The sequence below is a fragment of the Urocitellus parryii genome, chromosome 9 (assembly GCF_045843805.1).
Source record: "Urocitellus parryii isolate mUroPar1 chromosome 9, mUroPar1.hap1, whole genome shotgun sequence".
Taxonomy (NCBI): domain Eukaryota; kingdom Metazoa; phylum Chordata; class Mammalia; order Rodentia; family Sciuridae; genus Urocitellus; species Urocitellus parryii.
The window spans coordinates 87,380,321-87,398,081 of NC_135539.1; the positions used below are offsets into that span (position 1 = coordinate 87,380,321).

General features: G+C 34.8%; 1 protein-coding gene across 2 annotated transcripts in view; it reads left to right on the forward strand.

Annotated features, from left to right (window-relative positions):
• The window catches only part of Fmn2 (formin 2), a 341,897-nt gene that overhangs the window by 263,246 nt on the left and 60,890 nt on the right, over positions 1-17,761 (forward strand). For both annotated transcript variants that reach the window (XM_026390773.2, XM_077803042.1), the window contains one exon: positions 10,152-10,203. In XM_026390773.2, coding sequence (XP_026246558.2) covers positions 10,152-10,203 — 52 coding nt within the window. The remainder of the gene's footprint in view (positions 1-10,151; positions 10,204-17,761) is intronic.

The window sequence follows — 17,761 nt, forward strand, 5'->3', positions numbered from 1 at the left end:
CTTCTAAAGAGCATTTGGCTCTGTTTAGGCAGAAAATTTAAATAACGTCTGACTCAATTTTGTACCCATAAAAGTCTATTTTTAAGCCTTCTTATGCTATTCTAGAGTATCCTTCAGACTTTTAATATTTCAATTCCACTAATAAGGATTTCCCTCTGCTGGGGTCTCTAATAACCATCCTACCCTAGGTCATCCATAGCTTTCCACTCTGGCTCTTCTGACGTCAAACATCTCTTGACCCTGAAAGGGTTTGGGAATTGTCCAACTTATTTAATTCCTTGGTTGTTCTTTGCTTGGACTTGTGGCGTTTCTCTGCATACATATGCCACTTTATACCTAGCAAAATGTCAAGAAGACCTCACTATAGACTTCTGACCCTTCTTTTCTGCAAGGATATTTCTTTTCTGGACCTCTGTCCTTCAATTTTCATGCACTTCAACCTCCTTCAACTGTTATTTATTGTGAAAGCCCACAAGCCTTGTTGACTTATGTGGGCTTTCCCTCCCAGGACCCACAGTCTGGAAATTATCTTTACACAGAAATCCAGGAAGATCGGAGGGCTCAACAGAGATCAGAGTCCTGTGCTGCCTGTTGTTCAGTATATGAAAACTGTTATTTAGGTTTTTGGTTTTTTTTTTTTTTTCTTGTGGTGCTGGGGATTGAACCCAAGGCATTGTGCATGCATGACAAGCACTCTACCAACTAAGCTATATCCTCAACCCTGTTATTTAGCATTTTTTATCATGTTTTCCTACTGATTACAGCAAGAGAATAAGTTTGGTCCTTGGGGAGCGCAGAAGTGGAAGTTTCTGTCCACAACTTTGAATGGAGCTCAGATCAATCTCCTTTGCTTTGATCATGATAGCATCCAGACCATAAGAGGCAGGACCTTCCTCTGTGCACAGATCCCATCTTGTTTCCTTTGTATCTTCTTGACGCTATGGACAGTGAAGGACTTTTGCTTTTGAGCCTTTTTTCTTTCTGTGTTTACCCTTTCCAGTCTCTCCTCCTTGACTTGCTTCCATATTATTCATTGTTTCCAAACTCCAATGCATTGCCTTGTTTTTCTTACATTGACTTTTCAGAGAAAAGTAGGCAAATGGATGTTTCACTTGACTGAGCTAAGCAGCTCTACATGTTGCAGCTGCAAGAGTCTGAATCCTGTCTCTCTCATTTAGTGTTCCTAATGTCTGGGGCAAGTTTCTTAACTGCTGGTTTCCTGATTGTAAAAGGAATAATTCTAATTCTTTTCCTCTAGCCATGTGTGATTGTGGGTTCTTATACATAAAGAATTAGAATAGTAATATCTGCATCTACCTTAGCATTCCCATTGACACATCTCGATAAACATCTACACACTTTACTATGAATTTCTGTCTTTCCATCTATCATTTTCTTGAAGGAAAAGATTGTAATGATGTGTATTTGTACACAAGCCCCAACAAAGTACTCCAAAAATATACTAGAGACTCAAATGTTGGTTGAAATACTGTCATGTTCTATGGTTTCTGTTTCTAGGATTGAAATGCCCTAGCCTTAAAGCATTGCTTTGTCAAGTAAAATTAGGAAGAAAAGCACGTATATCAGGCAAAGTTGTTTTTAGTTTTCAAATTTTTCTTCCAAGCAGTTTGTGTTTTCACATTTTGGATCTGCAAGTTGGAATTGTTAGTATTGCTTTTCATATTAAAAGTTCAGTCTTACAACATGTGTTAGCCTATTTTTGGTTAAAAACTCATAGAGCTGGGCATGGTGGTGCACACCTGTAATTCCAGAATTTCCGGAGGCTAAGGCAGGAGGATAGCAGGTTCAAACCCAGCCTCAGCAAAATTGAGGCACTAAGCAACTCAGTAAGACCCTGTGTCTAAATAAAATACAAAAACAGGCTGGGATTGTGGCTTAGTGGTTGAGTGAACCCCTGAGTTCAGTCCCCGGTACCCAAAAAAAGAAAAAACAACAACAACAACAAAAAAGTTTTGTTTCCTCTGAAAGATCCAAATTTAAGTTCATTTTGGTATTCCTGAGTATGCTGGATTTATCTTCTTCAGTAGAATGGTCATTTTTTGATAAAGAAAAGAGATAGAGTTGGTCTTAGATATGTCTGTATTTTTATGCCATGTTAGTGAAAGTCCATCAGATTTTCTTCTTCTGTTTGTAGAACAATGTAGAGCTCTTGGGTATGATTGGCTATAAAAAATACGTGGAGTCAACAACAAATTTTCTATTTGAAAATGAACAACTAAAAAGTAAAAAGTACACTGTACTGTCTAAAGAATGTGAAACTCATTATATATGTGTATGTAAATATATATACAAACACACACACACACACACACACACATATATATATATATATATATATATATATATACATAATACCTTGTTTTTTCATATTCAAAACATGTTTAGGTTTAAAATGAAAATTTAGAAAGAAATTTCACTGAGGATCACTTCAATAAGTAAGTACATCAGGCTGATAATAATGCTTGACTTTCCTGTATTTTAGGTTTGGCTAGAAGCCACATATAGCAAATTTTTGAAGTATGCAACATTTTTTATTGTGTCTATTTCTTGAGTTTTAATTGCAAATGTTTATATTTTATTTATATACAACAATATTTCTATATATAAAAGTGGTGTATATTTCTATTACAAAGCTGAGATAATCCTCAGAATTAGCTGAAAAGCATTTAAAAAGACTACATTGCAATTTAATATCTCATAGATATTAGCTTTATTCCTCCCAGGAGTATTCCACAACATTTGTTTTATTGTCCTAAGAACATTTGCAGCACAAAGGAAAGGATGCCCTAAGTCTATTCTTTTGCTATCTAAGGAAAGATATTCTGATAGTCGTACTCTGCCTGACATATATAAACTAACTAAATTTACTTGACTTTTAGTTCATTGTCAAAAGGAGGAGTGTCTCCAAAGCCTGAAAACTAAAGCAATATATCTGCAGTTAAATGACAACTTTAAATGACTCAGAGGAAAGGCACTGCATCTGTCTAAAAAATAACCCATACTGGCTGCACTTAAAAGCAACTGAAATGCACATTCATAGCTAATTATAAACAAAAACTAGTTAACACTTTAAATAAAAGGAAAAATAGCAAAAAGATTTAGAGCCTAGACAAGCAGATGAAAGGGTTCTGAGTTGCTTTCCATCTGATATTACTCAAATGCAACTCTGTCTCCAATTACCTGGGAATATGTGGTATTCCCTCATGAAAGCTCAAGATCAGAAAGGGCGTCCATTCCGTGCCTCTGCTTACTCAGAGTCATTTGGAACAAGTTCAGCAGAAATATTTCACATTGCAAAAGAGTCTGGAGCCAGACAGCGACTACAGACACTAATCATAGGGTCAAAATAGTAACTTAGTAGGACAGCAACCACCGGGAAATATTTGTGGAGGCAGAGATTTGAGGGAGGAAGTGTTAGTCCTGCGGGAGGAGACATCAGTGAATGCTGTGGTGCTGAGATAGGACCATTAAAATGCTGTTTTAACCAGTTGCATGTTCCATGGCATAGGGTCATGATTGCTAGTGATCTCTGGTGAGATCAGACTTAAAGGAGTGTCTTATACCTTAGTTCTAAAATAAATGAATAGATAGAAAGAAAAGTACCCAAATAAATAAAGGTTGCCTCCTAAAATGTTCGGTGTTTCTCAATTCAGTGTTCTAAGCTTAGGCTTTCCCTGCCCTAAATTGCAGATGTCTAACAGTTGAGATTGGGAGTTAAGAATGACAGTTGTAAGGTTCTCATTAAAATCTAAGGTCCCAGTTTGCTGCTGAAGGAACAGTAATTGACTGACTTCTGTAAGTTTAGTTCTCTACAGTTTTAGTCTATTAAAAAAATAAGAGGTAGTAAGTTTCTCTGTACAAATCACTTTTTATTGTGCCTTTTTTTCCCCCTTAAATTACTTCACCTTGTTCTTTCCATGGTCAGTAGAGAACCAACTGCTTTCTTGATTCTCACTCCACTACGAATTCTGTTTTCAGTAGACTTATTCTTAGAACATTTTCTTGGCAGTGGATCTCAAATATCAGGATATGAGTAGTTACCATTGTATGTTTAGAATAAGAAGAGCTGCTTCAGAGGAGCATTGCAAATTTTCTTTAAAAATCATTTTATCTTTTAGATTTTAGCAACTCCTCCTTAAATTTATTAAATTACCTTGTAGCAATTTGATTTACTGCTATGTCTTAAAACTAAAAATTCTTAGAAGCTGTTAGTCTCTGCTTATACTTGTAGGCATGGGGAGTAATCTGTGTTAAGTCTATTAAAACAGGTACACACACACATGGAGTAGAAAGAAATTTTACAATTATTGCCAGAGTTTGTAAAGTTCTTGGCCATAATTGTTCTGTACTGACATAAAGAAGCACCCTCATTTTATCAAAGTATATCTTTAGTTCTGCATCTAGATTTTTTATAGAAGAATTAAAAAGTGAGATTTGTGGTGCTGCTCAAATGGGAGGCTTTTCACATTTTGGCAGCAACACATCCCTGTCCCTTCTCATAGTAAAAGTGATATGGAAATGAGATGAAGGGAACTTCAGAAAGAGTATTATAATGCACCAGGCAATTTATACGTTATCTCATGAATCATCTGCACTACCAAGTTCATTGTACCATTACTCACGATTACCAAGAAATGGAAACAACCCAAGAGTCCATCAATTGATGAATGAATTTATAAAAAGTACATGTACACAATGGGATACTTTTGGCTATAAAAAATTAATGAACTCCTCCTGTGGGACAAAATGAATGGAACTGGAGATCATCATGTTCAGTGAAATAAGCCAGCAGAAAGACATACTGTGTGATTTCACTCAGTTGTGGAACCTAAAAAAATTGATCTCAAACTGGTGGTGACCAGAGCCTGGGGAGAACAGTGGGAGTGAGGACTGGGGCAAGATTGATAATCGGGTACTAATTTACAGTTAGATAGGAGCAAGAAGTTCTGATGTGCTCTTGCACAGAAGAGTGACTACAGATAAAGATAACAACCAGGCTCAGTGCACAAGCCTGTAATCCCAACCACTCAGGAGTTTGAGGCAGGAGGATAGTGAGTTCAAAGCCAGCCTAAGCAATTTAGTAAGGCACTAAGCAACTCAGTGAGACCCTGTCTGTAAATAAAATATTTTTTTAAAGGATTGGGGATGTGGCTCAGTGGTTAAGAGCCCCTGGGTTCAATCCTTGTCACCAAAGGAAAAAAGATAACATACTATTTAGTTCAAAAGGCTAGAAGGAAGGATTTTGAAAATTTTTTGTCAAAGAAATGACAAATAAGGAGGTAGATATATTTAACTTGACATAAACATTACACATGTACATGTGTCAAAACGTTATATGATACCTATTAATATGTACAATTTTTATGTTTTTATGTATCAATTAAAAATAAATTTAGGGCTGAGATGTAGCTCAGTGGCAAAGCATTTGCCTAGCATTCACAAAGCCCTGGGTTCAATCCCCAGTTCCCAAAAAGAAAAGAAAAAAAAGAAAAAATCCCACCCCCCAAGAAAAATAAATAATGTAAAAAAATAAATAAATTTAGCCGAGCATGGTGGCACACTGCATAATCCCAGCAGCTCAGGAGGCCAAGACAAAATAGGGCTGAGGTTGTGGCTCAATGGTTGAGTGCCCCTGAGCTCAATCTCTCATACCCCCTCCAAAAAATAAAATTAAATTAACAAATTTACTTTCTTCACTTAAAAAAAAAAAGAAACAGTGTGCCAGGTGTGGTAGTACAGGCCCATAATTCCAGCTACTTTGGAGGCTGAGGCAGGAGGATCACAAGATCCAGTACAGCTTCAGTAACATAGTAAGACCCTGTCTCAAAATAAGTAAAAAGGACTGAGAATGTAACTCAATGCTAGAGCGCTTGCTTTATCAAGCACATGGCCCTGGACTCAGTCTCCAGTACTGGGGAATAAAAGAAAGCAACTCAATGAAAAAGTATTATCCTATTTTAATGATTAAAAATGTATCAAAGTGATGTTCAGTTATTAGAATCTATCACAATTTAGTGGGCTAAGCTTCAATTCAAACCCAGGTTTTTCTGATTGAAAATCTGATATTCAACACCCAAATATTGTCCCTAATAGGATCCAGAAATTTGAGGCAGAGTGGTAAGGACACATTGCAAGGGAAATAGAGAGTGTAACTTTTGTGGTATCAGATGCAGGAGAGGCAGCTGCCCAAAGAGACTTGAACTCTGGCTGGCCCTAGGGCAGAGGAGTTATCAAGCAACTCTGTGGAAGATGGTCAAGGCTACCTAGGAGGCTCTGGCACAGGATGCCCAAGTGATCTGATGCTAACTTGAAGACCACTACAAACCAATTCTGTGCCTATTTGTCTTTTTATGTTCTTCTTTAGCTTTCCTATGGTAATCTTGATTATGATTAGGTTTTTGGTTTTTTTTTTTTTTTTGGTCTTTTTTTTTCTCCTTTTGAGGTGCTAAAGATCAAGACCAGGGCTTTATATGTGCTATGTAGTGTTCCATCCCTAAGCACCACTCCCAGCCCAGTATTATTGATTGTGAACCACTAGAAAGCTGTAATCCTCATTCAATGTAGAAAAAAAAAAATGAGCTATACATTCCAAAAGACGGGGGAAACTGATATTATTTGAAATGGAAAATTAAATCTTTTATATCTCTTATATAATTCATTTAGCATACTTATTTTAATCAGTTTTATCAACAGCAGATTATAAATATGTAGGAAACTGTTGCTAAAAAGAACACTATCTTTCAAAACCATTTGTCATGTGTTCCATTAGAAATTAAATGCAAATAATTTTTGTATTTCTGAAAAAAAGTGAGGAAGTTAAAAATTCATACTAAAGTATTATGTTGCAGATTTTAAAAATCACCTTATTTTCTATGTGACTTTTAGCAAAGTTGTGATTGGATGTCTGTGCTTATAACAGTGGTGGCACACAGTACGTATAAGTTTTTCCTCAAACTGAAAAATGCAGTTGGACTAAGATTTTGGTCTGTGCTCCCTAAATGAATGGCAGATTTATTCATATTTTATTCCAAATTATGTTTTAATTTTCACTGATGAAATAACGTTTCAGTTTAGTGGATTCATCCGCACTACCTAAAGCAAACACATCCTGTACCGATCACTAAGTGAACATCCTGAGCATGTTTAAAAGAATTGTTGCAACAAAACCTTCATGGTGCATTTATACAAACAGCATGTTGAAAATAGGTATCTCAGTGTGTCCAGAAAAAAAGAATTGCCCCTCAACTTTTCAGAATTTTTTTTCCTAAGATTTCCATACAAAGGAAAATCTGTTAGGTTCATTGAATTGTTGACTCTTCATCAAGAGTTGAAAGTCTAATGCTTTTTCTTTGATCTCTAATTTGACTGTTTATCAAAGCTGATTACGGTTTGAATATACAAATCCCCTAGCTTGAAAATCATGAAAAATAATGGAGAGTAAAGAATTTTTAAGTAGTCTCTGTTGTTCTAATTTGGCTTTATGATTGCAATATAGCAATTAGGTTTGGTAAAAGGATCTGTTTTTATGTTTTGTTCCTTTGGTACGAATCAATCTTCTTCCACATTGGATCAAAGTGGTATTGTTTGAAAGCCAAACTTGCCATGTACTGAAGTAAGAGCTGTTTTGGTATACATTCAAAAGGAATCATTGTGAATAAGTGAAACCTAGTTTATTCCAATTACCCTAATTTAAGGGCTTATGTTTTCTGGAAAGCTACAAGTTTGTGCTCTCTTTATCTGCATATAAAGTTGAAACATAATAAAATAGAAGTTGACTTAGTTAAACACAATTATGGATTATATCACTTAAACAATTTTAAAATCTTCAATTCTAAAATTTCATAGCACATTTATTGTCTCCACTAATTATTGGAGGTGCTATGCTAGATATTTTATGTATATTAACAGATCAATCTATTTGCCAAAGACCACACAGCTAATTTTAATGACAGAATAAGGAATAGGGTACGAATCTCTAGCATATCATTCTTTTATGTTTTTACGTTTCATAAATAATTTTCTTGAATCTTCTAAAATAGTCCAGAAAGTCTATCTTCCAATCTCAGTCTTATTCTTTGTATTTTAAAAAGATTTTTTTTAAAAAAATGTCCTTCCTGATAGTGGTAAACATTGTGGTGCTTTTGTTATTTTCCCTTAAACAAACTTTATGTGGTTCTAGAATTGTTTTAGGTAGAAAATCATTTTTTTATGCTAGGTAGGCCAGAGCAGATTTTATAAGACTGGAACCATTTCCAAGTAAAATCATGGAACATTGATTCTGGGGTTTTTTTGTTTTGTTTTGTTTTGTTTTAAATCTGATTAATGACTGACTTGTAAATTTATATAAACAATCTAAAATACAAAATGGGAAAGGGAGGAGACAATGGAAATGGGAGAAGGGTAAGGAGGGAAGAAGAAAGGGAGGAAAGAGGGAGGGAGGGAGCAAAGAGATAGTGAGAGAGAGAAATCCCTGTTAAATTTTGACAATTCTGGCAAAGAGTGGCAGTATGACACTTAGTTATGACTTTGTAGATACTTCACAGACCTTCCAGAAAACACTGTCCTGAAGTTGTAAAACATTAACCAGCCAAAGCTGTACTATTGTGTTTTAAGTAGTGATAAAGATACTTTGACAATTGCTAAAGAGACCATGGGTTTTCTTTTGTGCACAGTTCCTGGTTTTTAATAATCCATTGGCCCTGGTCCACTTTGTCTTCTGATGTCTCCAAATGGCCCCAAGTGTGGCCCAGAAGGAAATGATTATAAAAAGACAACTTCTTCATTTACTAGTTCCAGGAATTTTTAAATTTGTTCTTTTGTTTTGTTTTGTTTATTTGTTTACTTTTTATTCTATAGCTCAGTGATTTTCAAACTGTGAGTCACCAACTAGGAAATTAATTGAACAGGTCAAGACTAATTTTTTTTATTCTAATAAAATAGACTGAAAATAGCAGTGTCTTTGGAATTTTTTTCCCCAAAATATAAGTGTGTGTATGTGAGAGAGAGGGGTCGGGGGATGGGGGTAGGTATGGAATAATACATAAAACAGTGTAATGCTAATTTTACACAATGGAATTTGTGGGTGATTTTAACAATTTGAAGTATTAATCTCCTTTCCAAATTTGATTTCTGAGTTTGTGTCAGGCTACCATTCTTTGTATTTAAACAAAATTAAAGCAAATAAATTGGTACACTATCACACTACCACAAAAGGGAGAGTTTTAGATAAAATAAGATTATGATTTTTCACTTGTGATCTGTTACAATTGGTACAATCTGAACACAATTGTAAAGAGTTCAGAATTCTCACCATAGCTCCATAGCTAAAGAAGGTTAGATGGTTTCTCTCCCCTCCTTTTTTTGGGGGGGCGGGGGGTCCTGGGCATTGAATCTGGGGGCACTTTCCTCCTGAGCCACATCCCCAGCCCTTTTATTTTTTATTTTGAGACATTGTCTCACTAAGTTACTTAGGGCATCACTAAGTTGCTAAGGCAATTTGTAATCCTCGAATTTGTAATCCTCCTGTCTCAGCCCCCCAATTGCTAGAATTACAAGCATGAGCCACCACACCCAGCTATGTAGTTTCTTAACTTCATGTTTGTACTTTTGCTTGAGAGAATTATTTTCAGCTAATTATTGACATGTAAACCCTGACACATTTGACGTAAACATAAAATTAGTGTTTTCATTTCTCAAGTTAGTATAAAAATAATACTAATAATATAAACAAATTATTTAGAACCTAAAAATGTTCTAAACTGTATAATCTTTTCAATCATATGACATTTAAGGATTTAAAATCCATACTCAACTTCTGGTTGGAGTACATAAGAATAAATATAAATAAAAGAAACTGGGCATAGTGGCATATACCTGTAATTCCAGGAGGCTGAGACATGAGGATCACAAATTCAAATCAAGCCCCAGCAGGGACTCAGCGAGGAAGTAAGCACCTCAGTGAGACTCTGTCTCCAAATAAAATAGGGCTGGGAATGTGGCTCAGTGGTTGAGTACCCCTGAGTTCAATTCCCAGTGTCAAAAAAACATTAAAATAAATTTCATTTTTAAAATATATTTTGCCTGAGATTATGTACTGTCTATTACATCCTTTCCTTTTCTTGCATTTTCAGCTAAAATTGACCAAGAAGCAGAGGAGACTTCACTGACAGAAACTCATAAATGGTGAGAAATTGATTTCCTTTAATATAATATTTCCTCTAAGAATAGACTTGTAAAGTTCTTAGTGTGTTTCATTCCAAGGAACCAATTATTAGTTTAATTTTTATTTTCATATGTTAAATAAAACTAATGGTGTATTTGAATTTCTCAATAAATTTCTGAATTTTATTTTTATGACCCTGGATGATGTAAAATTCTGCTGAATATCAGATTATTGGGATTAGCACCTTCTCTTTCAAATAGGATTTAGGACTAAGGTGATACAAGAAAATGCAAGGTAGTAGGAACCTACTTCAAGCATAAAAATTGAGGGGGGTAGGAATGATGGTGGTATGAATTGGACATTATTACCCTGTGTGCATATATGGTTAGACAACCTGTGTAACTCTACATCATGTACAACCAGAAGAATAAGAAGTTATTATACTCCATTTATGTACAATGTGTCAAAATGCATTCTATTGCCATGTATAACTAATTAGAACAAAAAAGATTCAATCAAAAATTAAAATTTTGAAAAAAAAAATAAAAGTTGAAGGGTTTTGTAATGAAAAACTATTCAATTTCTATAATCAAAAGTAACTTCTAGGGAGGAAGCTAAGAGATTCCCTGGGATGCATTTTCACTTCCAGAATGGAGATTTACAATCAAAGGCCAGCACAGAAAAGTATCTCAAGGGGCTGGGGTTGTGGCTCAGTGGTAGAGCACTCCCTTAGCATGTGCGAGGCCCTGGGTTTGATCCTCAGCACCACATAAAAATAAACAAACTAAAGGTGTTGAGTACAACTAAAAAATAAATATTTTTTAAAAAAGTATCTCAGGAATCTCTCTGCTTTGCTGCCTTATGATGTATTCTTCTTTTTATCTGTATTATGTATTAGTCAGGATTCCTCAGAAAAATAGAACCAATTAGAGAGATATGGGGGTTGGAGGGTGTCAAAGAGAGATTTATTTTCAGGAATTGGCTGGTATGAGTATAGAGGCTGGTAAGTGTAAAATTAGTCAGCAGGCTGGCAGGCTGGCAATTCCAGTAGGACTGATGTTGCAATCTTGAGTTTGAATGCAGTCTGGAGACAGAATTCCTTCCACTCAGGAACCTTGGTCTGAAGCCTTCAACTGACTGGATGAGACCCAGCCATGTTATAAAGAGAGATCTGCTTTTCTTAATTTCTACTGATTTAGATGTCAACCACATCTAAAAACTGCCTTCACAACAACTAGACTGGTGTTTGACCCAAAACTATGTATTATAACCTAACCAAGTTGACATAAAATTAACCATCATACCCTTTAAAGAGAATCTGATTATTCTTGAGGGAAAAAATTCATTGAAGAGGTTCTTTTTCATTACTTTATTAGGCAAGATCCTTATATTCTATGCACAGATATCACATATTTAGTAGTTCTCAAGTTGATAGAAAACATTATCTTAAGCAAATTGTTCATAATTGGTCATTTTCTATGGAAATCAAAAACTGAGCTCAAGACCTTAAATCATAACAGATTTCAGTTAGTTCCATGAAAAAAAAAATACTGGCTAATGATGAAATTGTTAGTAAAGTAGCCATTTTTTATAATTAAACAAGTCACTCTGACATTCAGAAGAGAAAATAATAATAGGTGATATGAAGCATTTGACATTTCCCCAGAGAAATAAAGAGAAATATCATTTTCTTGGCAGTCTCATGTAACCTGGGCAATGATTAATACTAATTCTGTATAGGATGACTGTGTAACCTTGGCTCCATGGCCACTGAGTCTGATTCTTGCCTCCTACAGGTGATAGCTCTATGACCCTACACCAGTACATAACCTTCAGTTATAGTATCTATTTTGTAGAAAAGGATTAAATGAGATAATCCCTAGCAGATGCTTAGGATTTAGTAAGTGATCAATAGATGTTGTATGTTATTTTTACATCATCATTATTAGTAGTATCAGCAATTAACAAAATTTTGTGGTGGAAATAGAAACCAGAGTTAGATGTTGGACTCAGCATTTGTTTTGGTTTTTCATTCTTTACATTGAATCCACTACTGGGTGCCCCGGCATGGTTATGGAGCATGAATTTTGGCATTAGACCTATATTTTGGTGTTTGCAACAAACGGCTGCTATTATAGCTCTAATGATTTACCTCTACTTTTGAATCCATGTCTTTATCTGTGGGGGAAAAAAAGAGGAGCAACACCCACATTGTAAATGTGGCGATCAGTTTATGATAAGTAAATTAAGTGATATAAAAACATATGTAATGCACCCATATCATAGAGATTTTTCAAAATTCCCTTCCTTTATATTCACAGAAATACCTAAGAGACCAACTTTGAGAATGAACTCTTTTCTTAACAAATATTGGATTGGCGGAAGACATATAAAAGAGTCACTTACCAGTTCTAGAAATTGTTCTAAGGGCATACAGCAAATAAAGAGTCATTTAATCAAGAAAATCTACTGAATCTTGGTAATAACAGGTTGTGTTGGTGGTGTGTGAGCCATATCCCATTCCTCTCAATGTAGCAAGAACTAGTTTCAAGAAAAAAAGGTTGAAAAAAGTTTGGCCATAGAAAATTTGAATTTCCATATTCAAAAGTAAATCCTGGGAGGAAGTCAGGAGTTTCCACTGAATGCTCCTTTATTTCCTTTCTGACTCAATTCTCTCTTCTTCCCCATTCTCTCTATCTAATCAAGGTTTCCCAGAAAAACAGAACCAATTAAAGATATGTGCATACATCTCCAATCTTATGGGAAGTGCTGCAGGAACTCAATTTAAGTGCTTTGATTTTTTGAAATGAGAGTCATTTACAGAATATTGTGACTGCTGAGTGAATCTATCAAATGCCTTTAGGATCAAAAGATGATCCTATAGTCACTAAACAACCCTTTATATACCAAAAGATGTTGCCCAAAGGTTTTGAGGCAATTTAGTATTTCAGGTTACTATTCTATGAAAGAAAGCAGGATTGTGTGGTGGACAGGGCCCTGACATTTCCTCTGAACCAGCTCTGTCACTCTAGAATGCAACTGGATAAACCACAAAGAGCCTTGGCCTCATTTGTAAAAGGGACAGAACCTCATCCTTCCTTTTTATCCTTTTGGTCTGGGAGAATGGAATGGCTCTCCTTTGCTGTTCATAAGCTTCTTAGAGTATGGTTGATAGGAGGAGGCCTTGCTACCAAAGCTTATTCATGTGCAAATGCTTTGTAAATATAGCACACATACAGGGTTGTCATCTTGCTTTGAAAGGAATTTTATTAATTTTTCTTTGTTGTAGTGCCTTTTTAAAAAAATGTCTGTCATTCCATTTAAAATGAATAAGCTGAACTTTTATCAAGAAAATAATTAGAATTGTTTTCTATAGTAGAATATTGTATTTTCAGGTCATTTTATTTTATGACTAAATAAAAACATTCAAAAGAAACAATGGTAGTATATGTTTAAAATGAGTCAGAACTTTTTCATATTTGTTAGGACAATAATTTTATGTACTAATTCTGACTGTTTAATCATGCCTTTTTTCTATTAATCTAAAAAGTGGAAATTTGAATTCCTATTTCACATGAACAAAAATATATAGCTTTTGAATAAATAAGTTGACTGAACTCTTCAATTCTCCCAGAAAGTAAGGCAACGAGACAGATGAGTCTTGAACCATATCCAAAACTCAAATACAAATCGAACAAATATATTCCAGTCTTCAGATTATTTTATTGGGAAGCCAAACTATCATATTGTATTACAAGATGGATTTCAGTGGAATGTTGTTAAGGTTGGCTACACTCCCACTGTGTGTGTTTATTTCAGTTTCTCATTTTATTTTTAATTAGCATACATGGCTTTCTTTAATTGTGGAGAAATATCACAAGACTGACTATGATTGTTTTTATTTTCCCACAGAATTACTTAGCATCTGTGTCAGCTCACAAGCAAAGAATGTAGAAAATTTGGATTTATCTAATAAATGGTCATTCCTTTATATCTAAATTTAAAGAGTAAGAAGGCTACGAGTTACAAAATCAACTGTATTACACTCTGAAATCTTAATTATTTGGTAAATTATGGGTAGCTTCAGATTTTTCTTTAAATTTTTTTTAGTATTTCTTTGATCTCCGTAGATGAAAATAACATCTTGATTTTTGACTTTTGACATAGAAAAAGAACAGGTTTCAGAAATGCTGTTTACCAATTGCTTTAATGTCATTGTTTATTTCTAACATCAAAAAAGGTGATAGAAATGACTAAAAGTAAAATATGCATCACATTGCATCTATTGTGTTAGGTAACTTACCCTTGTCAGTTAATTTAGTTGACATTCCAGATAAAGGAAATCAGGGTGAGTAAGGCATAATACTTGATACCCTGTGGAGTAATGTCAGAGCAACATGCATCTAACCACACAAACCATTTTAAAGGGATATTTTTCAAGGAAGTTGGTGATTTTTCCTGTGGATGGAAAGATGAAGATGTTTTTATTTTTTAAATAGGACATATACATGCTACTGAAAATGTTACCCAACACTATTCTTTTTATGTTTCAGACTAGAAATCTAATCCCCCTCCCCAAGAGCTGAAAACAACTAGACAGCTCAACTGTAATTAATCCTCTTTTCTTTTCTTTCTTTCTTCTATTTTCTAGTGGTAGTTGGGGGATGGTATGCATGTATTGAAGTCAGGGCTTCTTGCCTGCTAGAGATATGCTTTAGCACTGGCTACATCCCCAGTCTCTGTAACTAATCTTCTGATCACACCATAAGACTATAGTGAATTTGTTGACTAGAGAAGCAATTAGCACAATCATACAGAAGTAATAAATTACTGTTCTCTGTTTTAGCATTTTGTGATGAATGTTTTGACTGTATAGTTTACAAATATACTTAATGTACCACATAGGATCCTTGTTTTAACTCTTAAGGAGAATACATTAGGTTTCCTTCCCTTTCCCACTTCACTTAAATATTAGCAAAGGCAGTTGAAAATAATCAGTAATCAGAGGCAAGAAATAGTAATGGAAGAAAGCATATTTATGAGAGAACTTTAAATCGCACATTTTAAAAAATAAATCCTATTTCTGCATGTAATATTGCTTGAGTGATATTTTACCAAAGCCAAGATTGCATAACAAATGAGTTGAAATGGAAAATTAATCTTTCATGCAAAATAAAAACAACAAAAAAAAGGAAAGGAATGTGGGCCCGGTGGTTTCATATAGTATATAACTGTTCTTTCGTCATGGGAGAGAAAATATTTAATCCGTCCTGAACTGATGCACACATACTTTATCATGTTTAGTGACTTTGAGAGTGTCAGTTTGTAAAGTGTTTATCCAAGGAATGGACTTCTGGCACATGGATAAAATGAAAAGTGAAATGTTTAGTTCATAATAGGCATATTTTCCAGAATCTTTCTGAGTAACTATCCCAAGATGAATAGAAAGACTACAGGTCTTTGTTTATCTGGCTTATGCTGGCAGACCATGCAGGCTCCAGCCTGGTATTAAAAACTGAAGTGACATGGAATGTCTTTGCAAAACCCCTAAACAATGACATCATTCCCTTAACAATATTGATAAAGTAAAGCAAAGTTAGAGTTTGTTGGATTCTTAGTTAACTACTTCGGATCCTGCCAAAAGATTTATGTCTGGATACCCAACAGAGCAAGCCTTCCTAGGATTGATGGAGAAACCTGTGTTTCATACATTTTTCTTTCCAGGCCATGTGGCAAATTTTAGGTACAGCACTTTTCTTTCTTTGTTTTCTTCCTTGGGCACATTATTTAAACTTTTATAAAATCCACTGACCTTTACCAGTGTGAGACTCCATGATGCTCTTTACAGATTTGCTCACCACTTTTAATTAAAAAAAGAACATTCTAGGGTGGTGGTCTCTCCTGAAATGTTTCTTGTTTATTGACTTTAATGCATTCTGAATAGAAGAACTTAAGCACTTTCTGCTTTGGAGAATGTTAACAGATTTTCATCCAGTTTGAGTTGATAATTATATTAAAGAATTTCTCCCCTTTTAAAAAGTTTTATTATGAAAATGGAAACTTCCATGTAGTATAGGGGCAAGAAGATCTTTTCTGCTCCATTATTTAAAAATACATTTGGGTCTAGAGTAAGAACTGTCTCTTGAAACTATGTTCTTCTCCACGTTGAAAGAGGTTAGACCTACTATATTTTTTCTGGGGTTCTAATCACTGTGTTCTTGAAATACATGTGGTGTTGGGGTGGAGAGGGGGAAGGTAATGCTACAAAGAAAGGATTTGTCATTTTGTCCACTATTTTGGATTTTATGAAAACAAAGTTTCTATGGATAAAAGTTAATAAAGAAGCTTTCAAATGTATTTAACCATACTAACATTATTCAAGTCCATTATGGTTTACAAATTGATAAAATAACAGATACTCCAGAAAAACTAAATAAAAGCAGTTTTAAAAAATAGTCTAAAATCACTCTGACAGGGAAATATTTTTCTTGATATAATGAAAACATGAAAGAGTAAAACAGTTGTAGATGATTTCCTCTATATACACATTTCATCAGGCAAATTGGAAATCTGCTTTAAAAGATCATTATTAGAAATCATTTGGTAACTTAGACCTCTCCCAGGAGGGAGGAGGGGGCCATAGCTGGTATCCTGGTATAACAAAAAGCAAGGTGTTCTGCTCTTTTATATATCTTAGGCTTCCTTTGTTCTCCTTCTCTCTTCCTCTTATCTTTCTCCTTCCTTGTACTTGACTAGGCCAGGAAATGTGGAAATGCTAGGTGGGAAACTGGTGGGCTAAAGGGGGAAGAGCAGGATGGAGCAGCCCTGGACATATTAATTAACAACTTTTACAACTCAGTGTATGGAGGGACAATTTCTGGGGCAGGTTATCTTGATAAGGGTGTAGGAAGGGCTCTGAAGGCATTTCAATCCCTCAGGGAGCAGTCCCCAACTTCCAGGACTCACTCAAATTGGCCTCCTTGATCTGAGCTAACTCGATTTACATATCTATACCAACTGCCTATCTAATTCTGTCTTCAATAGAACAATAAATGGCAAGCAATAAATAATATAATTGCTGGATGTATTTTTGCTTCTTAATGTTTATCATGGTGACTTGCCCCTAATGATTCAAGTCTATCTCTTTCTTATATATATATTATTGTAAATTCTTGAAAGGGTGAGTCTGATTGATCCTGAACAGGTAACATGGGCTCAGGAAGTACCCTGTCTACCCCAGCTGGAGCAGTAGGTGAGGCCATTTTTTAAAATAAATGTAAGGAAGAAAAAAATGGCACATCAGGAAAGATTAGTGGAACAAAAGGCCTAGAGATAGAGCTACCTTAAAAAGGGAAAATTTGGTGGAATTATTGACTTACCTTTTTTAAGTTGAATTTCATTTCATTGTATGAATATTTAGACTATAAACTCTTACATCATTTGATTTTTTGCTATTTCACACATCAAGTATGGATAAACTTAAAAAGTAACATGAAGAAACTTTTTGACTGATCTGTTTACCACTTGTTTTTAAAGGCAGTATAGTTGTGAACTTGGAGCAACAGAAACTACACCTTG